A 12,141-nucleotide genomic window follows, 5' to 3' on the forward strand; every position below is an offset into this window, starting at 1 on the left:
TGTCTGTAGTACAGAAAAGCTTCTGCTCCACTGCCTGTAATGCACTGACATACCAGCCAATAAGGACCGACAGAAAACATCAAATGGTCTGCCAGTTTAACTTGGAGCCCTCTGCTGAACCCTTGATCTCAGTCACTATGTAAAACAAGCTAAAACAGCATCGGTTACTCAGTACACCACCATTTTACTGAATAAAAACAAAACAAGAAAGAATGCTGCACACAGTTTAAGGTCATTCATAATGACCCTACTGATAAACATTCTTATAATGCATCAACAAAAAAGGGCATTCTGAGATCTGAAGGAAGCTTACAAAAAACAAAACAACTAAAGTCTGCATTCTCTCATTGCTGGAGGCCTTTGATGAATCCTTAGAGACAAACTATAAAGGTTATTTAATTCTGTACAAGATGCCTACTATGATCTTCGCCTTTGCTCAAGGTGAAAGTTTTTATGCCTTTTTGCTTTGTCTTTGTTCAGCTTCTGCAGATTGCTCCACAAAGCTACTCATTAAATGGGTAAGCCACCAGTTGCAGAATTGCAACATCTGCTTAATCGATGCTGGCTTTTTACTGAATATTTAAAGAATGAAAAAGTGCTGAACTTGAAAATGTAGGCTGTAACAAGTGTTCATTAGTGGAAAGCCATATCAAGTTCTGGGCTGGAGGAGGAGCTTTTTAATTTGAAAATTTTAACCCAAGATCATGGGGTACTATAGGTGCAACAACAGAGACCACCAGGAAGAATCCACATTGAAAAACATCCTACAAAAGACGAAGAACTGCTCTATATCCCACCTGCTGTTTGGTGGGTCATCTGAATTTTTTTTAAATATAGAAGTATAGGTCACAGCTTTGTCACACTGTTGACAAACATGCGGTACGTGATGGGTGAAACATATACTGTAAAAGCAAATCTCCTTGACTTTTTATTAAGTTATTTATGTTTCCGCAGACAAAATCAAGAAAAAAGCAAACACCTTACTGGGTGAGCATTCTTGAATTAAGAGCACATTGCTCATAGGAGGAAAATGATATTCATCTGAAGTTTAACATTTGGGTGGTCAGAACCTTATATTTATTTTATTGCTAAGATGGAAGGGTATTTGTGTTTTAATTCACATCTCAAAATCTTATGACTTCCTATCGCAAACAAATTTCACCTTTCTTGATCAGTCTAATTTAAAGTCATTTACATTAATAATAATAATAATTGTTTACACTTATATAGCGCTTTTCTGGACAATCCACTCAAAGTGCTTTACAGGTAATGGGGACTCCCCTCCACCACCACCAATCTGCAGCATCCACCTGGATGATGCGACGGCAGTCATAGTGCGCCAGAACGCTCACCACACATCAGCTATCAGTGGGGAGGAGAGCAGAGTGATGAAGCCAATTCATAGATGGGGATTATTAGGAGGCCATGATTGGTAAGGGCCAATGGGAAATTCGGCCAGGATGCCAGGGTTACACCCCTACATTAACTAAAATGAAGCTGAAACATCCAAATCTGTACTTTGCCTAAATCTGCTTTCAAACTTTGCTCACACCCATGTGTCAGTTTTTACACCTGAGTTAGGCAATGCACAGTAAGCAAAGGCCACATACACAGCCCTAAAAAAGCCTCAAGGCCAATCGGTCCCCAACAAAAACACAATTAATATAACACTACTCATCAATGCCAATACCTTTTACACAATCTAGAATTTTGTATTGGAGCAGACATGCAAATAAGCATTTCATTGCACTTGTGCATATGACAAATAAACTCAACTGAACTAGAATTACCATCCATCCATCTCGGAGCCTATCTCAGCAAGTAATGGACACAAGGAAGGATACACCGCATACAAGATACAGGGAGCTAATTCATTGTAGGGTACACACAGACATAAACACAGACACACGCTCACGCCAATTTTCACAGAAGGCAAATAACCTATAAGTATCAGAAAGAAGAGCACCCGGAGGAGACCCACACAAACACAGGGAAAACAGACAAACTCCATGCAGATAGGACACCAGGTGCCAGGTCTGGAACTGAACCTAGAGCCCCAGTGGTGCAAGGCTGTAATACTAACCACTGAGCCAGTGAGCCACCCATCTAGAATGACCAAAATACACTGTATACAGTATAGTGTGATTAGACATTGTTATATAAAGATACAAATATTGCAGTTAGAGTCAACAGCGCATTGTTCTATAGTTAAAACGTGTTGCTTATTAGAGCCAAGATCCCAAAAAAGGCATTATGTATATTTCTGAATAATTTGTCATAACCTTAGAACCACCTGCTCTCCCTAAACACAAACCTTCTAAAAAAATCATAGCCTTTTTTATTTACAGAGGTTTTATTCAGAGAAATGGTTAGACTGATTTTTTAAAAAGAAAATCAGACATCACAGATGTGATACAGTAAATCTGAATCAACAGTACAGCCAAGAGTGATATAAGAAGAAAGTGGGAAGTTTGTAAAATAAAATAACCTGAATATGTTTGTCTTCAAGGTCTGTTTTCTGGCTCTATGTCTCTTGTCGAAAGTAAGCCTTGCTACATGGTAACCTCTCTAGAATTTCACACTGATTATGTTTGGCATCACAGAGGGTCGTAGGCAACCGACTGCAGACAATACTATTCCAGTTTAATCATCTTTACTCACAACCCAAAACAATCCAACTGCTTTCGGTTTGGTTTGTCACTGGCTTCAACTGGACACCTTTTAGGCTCTACACTAGGCTAATTAATATACAGATTATTACTAAATAATTTGAATAATATGTATATCAACACAACATATGCATTTTATTACTCAATAACTCCATAACAGAATCCTCCACTGGCTGAACCTTACACAAGAATGTGAAAAGGAGATCTTAGCCCACGTCAAGAAAAACGTGACATCACAAAATCCAAAACTTTTTTAAAAAGGCCCATGTGTTCTTCTGAGCAGTCACTTTGTTGTTCTTTACAGTCCCCCCCCCCCCCCACTTTTGAACTGTTTTGGAATTTTACGGCTGAGAAACATTAAAGCAGGGCTCCAATCAGCCAGAGCTAAGTGAGGAAACTGAGCAAGGGATCTGAGAAAAGTCAAACCATGTAGGGAACAGAGAATCCCCCTCTCTCCTGAACATTTAATCACTTTCATGGCCGCAAAGTTACTCGCCATGGTTATAAACATTCAAGCGCAAAGGTGGGCTGTTCTCGAAACGGCCAGGAACAGGTGCGCGATATTCATGCTCTGTAGTGCTGTATATTCAGACGTGGCTCGTCTTGAGCAGCTTATGGGGCTTGGTTAACTACAGCCTAGTGTCACATTTAGCAATGCGGGATGATGATCATTTCAGCAGTATGATTGCATTATAGCGTGTTACCTGGATTTCAAAGCATCGGGATTTTTTAATTCCCTATATAATTATGCTAGGAAATAATAAGAAAAAAAAATGGACCGTGCTTTCACCTTTAACTTGACAAGCTCTTCCAAGTTGCGGATCTTACTCTCGGCTATTCTGAGTCTCATCTTTTCCTCGGCAACACCGGCACAGCTCATCGGGGACAGAGACCTTGAACGCTTCACAGGTGGATCCTAGAGAATAAAACCAGGACATGCTTGAACAAGTTTCAACACTGTATTATGAAAAGCATGCAAAATTAAACTACAAGTAATTGAGAATACTAATAATGAATTATAAAAAATCCTATACAGAATACCAAAGGAATAACAAGCAGAAGTACCACAGTGCTACCACTAAAGGTTTCTCTGTGACTTGCTAATGAGTATATTCATTTACATTTACATTGTTTCTTTCACAATAATGATGTCCCATTAGGGAAGACTAAAGGGTTATAGATTCAGAAATGCAAGAAACCTCATTACAAAGGAGGGGATGGAGGCTAGTCTAATTGCTCTATGAGGGTCCAAGGTTACACTTGATAGGACAACTGGAAACAATTGGGAAATGATTTCTCTTTCTTTGAAATACTTAAACACATTGTAAAGCAGAGGGAACAATATGCTGGAAGAATATAAATACAAGAGACAGTACTTCATAGTGTGAACTGACCAGATGGTCGTTAAATGTAATGTGACTTTGATGATAAATCTCAGTTCAAAACAAGATAATCTGAACCTCAAGGATGAAAATGGAAGAATTCATGTAAAACCAACATCTATTATTGATTAAATACCATTTAAAATATTTTTTTTTAAATTTGTAAAAACAAAACATTAGGTAAATATACAGGGGAACAAATGAACTTTTAATTCAAAACTGCAATGATCAGATTGTATGTGAAGGAGGCTGAACATTTGCAAAAACTGCAAAGAAGACATACAAAGTGGAATTTACAGACTGCAGTATTCAGTCCACTAAGTCAGTACTTGACATTGGCAGTAATTACTACTGTCAGTATTTTGGATAGGTCTCTACAAGTTTCACTCAATGGGATGGCGTAATTTTGGCCATTCTTCCTGGCAAAATTGCTCCAGTTCTGACACATTTGCTGGGGACTGCAATCAGGAGCCAAGACCGATGTCAAGACTTTGACCGAGCAGCTTGAGGACAATCACACTGATCACGTCAGGCCCCTTCAGTGTGGCTTTAGCCTTATGCTTTAGTTCGGTGTCCTGATCTGATCCATTTTTCCCTCAATGCTTACAAGTTTCCTAATCCCTGCTGACGAGAGACATTCCCATAAACGGTGGTGCCGCCTCCATGCTTAACAGTTTTGATATTGCTGACTGAGTGATGTTGCGGTGTGGGGCTTGCGCCAGAAGTACAGTATTACTTTTAGAAAAAATGTTCATTTCGGTTTAATCTGCCAGTAGAACCTTCTACCACATGTCTGCAGGATATCTCATACAAGATTTAAGTTAACGTTTTCAGTAAAGGCTTTTTTTTATCACCCATACAGGCCATGTTTGTTTAGAGACCAGGATATTGTTGATGTACTCTATGAACAGTTACTCCCATCTCAGACAGAACTTTACACATCTTTCAAAGACTATCTTTACATACTATCAACATTGGTTAGTTACATCAATGAACACTTCTACAAGGCATCCTATTGTTGTAGTGTATAAGTGACAACATCATGACAAATTAACTTATTTAATTTACTGTAGCCATCAGATAATACTGTATCTTGTGAAACAATCTGTTTACAAACAAAATTTTCACTGTGCTGTATATATGAAATTATGCAATATGAAGAAATAGCACAGAGGCACAGTGGTTAGCATTGCTGCGTTACAGCACTGGGCCCTGCGTTCAATTACGAATCTGGGGTGCTGCCTGTGTGGAGTTTGCATGTTCTCCCATGTTCACTTGGGATTCCTCTGCATGCTCCGGTTTCCTCCTAAAGTCCAAACATATACTGATAGGTTAACTGGCTTCTAAGAAAGTTGGCCCTGGGTGTTTAGTGTGTCTGTATGTGTGTTTCCCACGATAGACTGGCAGTGTACACTATATTGTGGATGGGATGCCAGTGTGCCCGTTGTTTGCTGGGATATTCTCCCTATCCCCTGAGACACTGTATTGGATGAAGCGTTTGGAAAATGGCTGGATGATGGATATGATATAAATATGTGTTGGCATAGTGATCATATCATTTTAAGCTCTATTTACTTTACGTCTTTGAAGGTACAGTAAAACTTTCTGATGGCCATGCCAAAAAAAACACACTAAAATCTTATGAAGAAATATTTTTTTTTATTCTGGGATGTGTATAAAAAAAACACCCCTATTATTTTTCTCTTTCCTCAATAGTACACTTTTTTAAAATATCCGCCATCTTGTTAAAATATCAGAGGAAATTAAACAGAGCAATGGAGCAATCAACCACCATTAACTAAAAATAGCCTAGGTCTAATGGTATAGAGTTGTACATTACAGAGGAAAACAGTACAACAGAAGAAGAAACTGAAACTATTTTTAAATAAATGATAAAAAATCGATCGAGAGGCAAAGATAAAAACAGTTGATGAGAATTTATATAAAGAAAGAGGAAAGCATTTTAGTGCATGAAAATACAGTGGAATGATCAGTAATGAACATGTATTAGGTCTCCAAGAATATGGTTTTCAGCAGCTTTGCAACAAACACTAAAGAGCTGCAGCAACAGCAACAGTGATGCAATGTCAAGACTGCCCGACGTTCTTTCGTGTTCTGCCATCTTCGAAGCGCTAGAAAGCCTCAGGACAAAAGACGAACCACAATGATGTGCCTGGCAGCTGGCTTGTGGCAAAGTCCTGTGTATGACATATGCTATAATCACTTTACTAACATGCAAAGCATTGCTTTAAAATGTGAGAATACAGCAGTTATTTGCCAAAAATGCCTGTGATTCTGGCTGCAGATCTCTCAGGGCTATGCTTCATAAGGTACAGAGTGTGCAGCCTGGATCAGGCTATCATTAGCAGGACTCTGTGTAGTATGGGAAATGTGTTGTGCAAAACATTTAAATAATATTAAATATTTGTCCATGCCTTTTAATCATACCTACTGAAACTCGATACTGTGTAATACCTATAAATGTTATCTTGAAGCCTGAAAAGTAAGTCATACTTGAAATAGGAATCATTGTTATAACAGAAGAAAATACTTTAATTGGGTGGAGCTTCACCATATGGCCCGACAATGACTCAAAAGATACAGCCAATGAAGGCAATATTTGCATCAGGAGAAAAACAAATAATTCCAAATGAGTAAGCAATATAAATGCTGAAGATAAAAATAAAATCAAAATCCCCAAGAATTCAAAGTGGTTTCATCAAACAAGCATCTTAAAAGATTACACAGTTTGCTGAGCTCAATGGGTTACAGACTTCACGCACCGATTCCCTTAAAAGGACATGCAACCCAATATTGACTTGTACTTAACATGAATGTGTCTCAGTACTTGAAATTATTGGGTTGAAGTATGATTTTCCTTCTAATATGACCAAATGAACTGTATGTATGAAACGTCACAAACATAAAACATATTACACTGCAGTTATCATTCATATGAAGTTTCTTATTACAAATATTAATTGCCTGACTGCAAAGCAAAAACACTAATTTTGACTTTGCTGTCTCAAGACTTTTGTACTTTATATAAATGGAAACAACTTAAAGGACATTTTACTTTGCATAATGGACAGCCTTTATTATTAATAACATTTTAATATTTGTGTCTTCAAATTGGATTGGAAAAGGGATTGTAAGTGAACCCATTTTGTGCACTATGTGCACTATCCCAAATGAAGAATGTGAAGATCCTCGCTGTTACAACCACTGTAATGCCTGGTACAGCTGTGGATGTTTCACTTTGTAGATGCTCAGGGGTCCAGACGTAATTTACATCTTCTTGTGTTAAAAGCATCCCCCACAAAAAAAGGAAGATAATGTAAAGTCACAAGTCTCAAGATTTTGGGAAATATGGAGACCAAGATCAGCCATGACTAAAATAACCAGAAACTGGATAACCCTCAACACATTCAGTTGACAGTTGACAGGGGCATGATAAAGAAACTCCTAGTCTCTCATGGTAATGTGCTGCTTTCTAGAGCATTTCTGTGGATACCCATCCATCCATCTATATTCTAACCTCTTCTTCCTATTCATGGTCACAGGGAGCCGGAGCCTATCCCAGCAAGCAACAGGCGCAAGGCAGGGTACTGTACACCCAGGGCGGGATGCCAGTCCATCACAGGGCACATACAGACACAAACAGTCATGCACACACTCGCAACCAGGGCCAATTTTTCACATGATCAAATAGATTTGTCTTAATTATGTGACAAAGTCATCAGTATCACTCAGAATACACGGAAAGCTGACTCTAACGTGACAAGAGATGCAAGGGTGAAATAAAGATACACAAACAGGGTGTTAATGTACAGTATTTGATATTTTTGTGTGATTCTTGTAGGAGCAGTGGAATAGTTCTTTCATGTGTTTTATTACAGTGTGATACATCTTTACACATCTTAACTGTAAAATGCTTTGAGAAATTCATAAGAAAGAACCTCTATAAAATACTGCAGTTTACTAATAGCCAAAAAGTCTAAATAGTCTTAAGCCTATAACGGAAATGTGTGTTGATCCCAGAATTGCCACAAAAAACCTGGAAATTCTGGAGCTTTAGTCCAAACTATATTGCACACCAACTCATTAAATTTATCATGCATCAGACTGCACACTACCTCCAGGTAACCTTCAAAATTCCCTGACATTTACTAAAAGATTAAAGCTCAGACTTTCATTCTTGAAATAAACCAAAGTTTAAAACTAAAAGATCCATGTTCCAGACACTGTTCTTCAGTTTCCGCGTCCTACTTCTGAAGTTAATATGGATTACTGAGCAATGCTGGGCAACAGACTGAGATAGCAGCCTCTGTGCTGGTGATTACTGTTGGAATAAATGAGCTCCATCACAAATGATAAGAAATGAGCCAATAGAACATCATGCCTGTACCTTGCGACTCCTTTCATCTCTCAATGTGCGGCTGTCTTGCCCATCCCTGCTGACAGAATTGAGAGCAACTAGCTTGGCGTTGGCTGTCTCCAACTCCTCCCTCAGCTGGTTCAGCTCAGCCCTCTGTGCAGCAACCAAGGACTCCAGCTCTCCTACGGACACATGCTGGTGCTCCTGGAATATAATAAAATTAAATTATTAAATTAACTGATTTCCCCAAGGCTAACAGAGATCCATTCAGAGGCACTACATGCCCAAGATAATCTGGCTGTGACCTGTGTGTAACCGCTGTGACATTCAAGAAAAAAAACAGACATTGGTGCACGAGGGCTCTATGCAGCCAGAGCCAATAGTGCTGATTATAAATTCTACCAGGATGTCACCGCAAACTACAGCTACACACATAATGAAGTTTCAAGAAGGGCTCAATTTTTGCCTATCCCCAGCTCTAAGATGTACTGTAAGTATCTGTCTCTGTACCACAAAGTCCCAGCATTTACCATATTAACACCCCTCCATCATCCCTACATCCACTACCAATGTGGCAAACCTTTGGGTTATTGGGGAGGGGCTACAAATCCCTCTTTCATTAGTCCAGAGGGTTGTCCCTCAAACCAAGAAGGTAAAACCTAAAACATCAATAATCCCGCAGTCGCAATACTGGGAGTGTTCTTTTATCTTCTTAATTTAAAATATCTAAAATTCTAAGCATCTTAAAATATGCAGGAAAAACAAAACATCATAATGGGAGCATTACATACCTACTATACAGTACAAGATGTAAGTTCCTTTTCAGGCCATAAAGGCCCATGGGGAATGGGGGGCAAGGACCACCATTTTTCTCAACCATCCGACACTGGAGGTGGAGGTGATGTGGTCAGTATCATGCTCCAGCCGGCCTATTACCCCCGGAAGGATTAACCCCCGGTACTGGTACTCATTTGGAAAGCTGGCTGAGTGGACCCGGGAGCCGCCAGGAAGGAATTAGCTACAGTACATCGCTTGCCCCTACCTGGGATTGAACCCAGGACCTTCTGGTCAGGGGCTAGACACCCTTGCCGTCTGAACTACCACGGCTCCACTATACAAGATGCGGACAATCATAATTATTAAAATACAATAAAAAAAACAATATGCTAATAAATGAACAAGACATTGACAGGGCACAGGTCTGTGTTCTAAGGAAGCTACCGCAGCTAATTCCTAAAAGAAACAGATTTACAATAATATAATGTTCTCCATAAAATCTAACAAAAGCCCAAAAGATTGGGACACAAAATGGTCCTGATCAATAAAGAATATCAAAATAGACAGAACAATATGGTACAGACAAAACAAAACCTTTTATTCAATTTCATGGTATTTCTGTAAAATAATATGACATGTCCACTCTGCTTACAGACATTCTCATTACTCAAAGCAATGTGCGTTTTGAAGTAATAAAATAAGCAATTAAACTCCCATGGGCCTGCTTTACAATGCTGCCATGCTTCAAGTGTTCTCGGGTGTACAATGGACACTCCACAAAAGTGTACTCCCCAGGGTTTGGATGCTATTACTTAATTATCACAGGGTATTTGGGGGCATTTCAAATTGAGCATAACTATTTTAGTAAAAACACTTTGCAATGCATATCAAAACACTACTTTACAAAATTACAAAAATGTCCCCTTAACTGAGTATTTGTAGAAATTATTCTTCAGAAACATCCTTGATTATGAAGAAGTAATAATACCTGCCAAGGATCCAAACGTTCCTTAGGTACAGTAGGTTTACTTATATTACAATCTCTAATCTCTGTCCCTGAATTGGTAACAATTTTCAACGAGAAGGAAAATTAGGATGTGACAACACCTTTTATTTATGTGGTTTAATTATGTTGGATAGTATGTACATTATATTGCTCTGGAGTGTCTCTATGGCATTTTATTTTTCTTCCTCTAGGGTACAGGTTCAGTCTCCACTTCTCTCTGCCAGGCGCAAGTCAGCCGGCTCAATTAGAGACTGGGAAATCCCACAACATGTTGATGTATATCTATTCATCACCGCCTACGAGTCAGTCAATTAAAGAGCATCTTCAGAAACTATTAGGCTTATTAAAATAATTGTAAAAAGGGAAACAGTCAAACGGGCATAGTCTGAATTTACCGTGTTGACTCAAATTGTCTACAAAATTAAAAAGATGTTAACAGATTGTCACTTATTTGTTCAAGAATATAACTAAATTTCCCCAGATCATAACTACAGTATGGCTATATATACACACCACTGCTCTGTTCAAACATTAAAATTAATGTTAAAAAAGCACAATAATGTATTTTGCTGAACAAGCTGCTCATGTAAAAGTGTATAATAGTACACGGAGAGAGATTATGCTGCCAATTATATTGAGATTATTAGTAAAGGACAAACACATCAAATTTCCAGTCTCTACCTCCTGAAGCCTTACTCACAAAGTTTCAGAAAAAATCATACAGGATAAAACTTCAAATTTGAATACAATATTACAGAATTCTGGGGTGTATCAATGATTGATATACTGTAAATGTTTGCGACATTTTACATATTAAACTGACTTGAACACTCTCCCTTTCATATTGAGTGTATCCATTCTCAGTATCTAATATAATAATACATATAATTAATATATTATACTATTAGTATATAATAATATAATTAAGAGAGAGAATATAAAAGAATTTATATTAGCAATATTAAAAAATCCTTCAAAAGCAGATTTCAGTGCTTGTATTGAAAGTACCTGTGAATATTTGTTCTTTATTTCTTGATTCGTTCCAAGTAAAATCTATGTTTTATTCATGTATTCTCCTCACAAAAGGAATCTCCAATTGTTAATTAACCTTAGTCACCACTACAAGCCTTGTACTTTAACAGAAGCCGACAGCAAACTATCATCCCCCTGAAACAACAGCTGCGGAGTTATCTACTTCTTTTCACTCTGCACAATAACAGCACGAGGAGCGCAAGGAAGAGGCGATGGATGGAGGACTGAAGCAGCTGCCTCTGGGAACACTGTCAGCTCCCTTAAGCTTGACAAGCTACAGGTGTAGCTATTGCACGGCAAAAAAAAGGAAACCCTGGCTGCGTTCAAAAGCAGCCGACCCCAACAGTATTTGACTGTGCACCTCCGTGGGGAAGTGGATTTCAAATCTGGCAATGCTGTGACATATAGACCAGATTCAATTCAAACCACTCTAAACTACAAGTCCTAAAATTTGAACCATTCCAGTTCTTTATAGGTCTATGTTTTCTTAACACCTCCTTCGTTTTGCTTTTTTTCAGTTAGTTTGAGGTCATCTAAGAACATGTACATCTCAGCTAACTACGGACTTGTGAAAGCAAGCCACATAACATACAATATATATTGCTTATTCTCCCCATTTATAACCAAATTTATGAAGGACTGGGATTAGATGGAAGAAGTTAGTCTTCCCGGATATACGGATCCAGCATTTGTCGTGTTCTTGGAGGGAACATTTGCATTAAAACCCAGGAAGAGATAACACACACATTCCCCAGAGATGTAAAAAGGTTGGGAAGCTTCATACATCTGGCACTTTTGAAGGGGCAGGAGATCTCACTCTTGACACGGGAAATGTATAAATGTGCTCTAGTGCATTATCATCGCTATAAATTAGGACCTCAATCATTATCAGACAAA

The 12,141-nt window shown here is 38.4% G+C and overlaps 1 protein-coding gene across 1 annotated transcript in view; it reads right to left on the reverse strand.

Moving 5' to 3' along the window:
- The window catches only part of cntln (centlein, centrosomal protein), a 190,471-nt gene that overhangs the window by 123,145 nt on the left and 55,185 nt on the right, over positions 1–12,141 (reverse strand). Inside the window, exons 10-11 of the mRNA XM_088933536.1 lie at positions 8,454–8,633; positions 3,460–3,585 (exon numbers count right to left, since the gene is read on the reverse strand). Of these exons, the coding sequence (XP_088789662.1) occupies positions 3,460–3,585; positions 8,454–8,633 (306 nt within the window). The remainder of the gene's footprint in view (positions 1–3,459; positions 3,586–8,453; positions 8,634–12,141) is intronic.

This window comes from Atractosteus spatula, chromosome 1 (assembly GCF_055471065.1).
Source record: "Atractosteus spatula isolate fAtrSpa1 chromosome 1, fAtrSpa1.hap1, whole genome shotgun sequence".
In the NCBI taxonomy this organism is placed as follows: Eukaryota; Metazoa; Chordata; class Actinopteri; order Semionotiformes; family Lepisosteidae; genus Atractosteus; species Atractosteus spatula.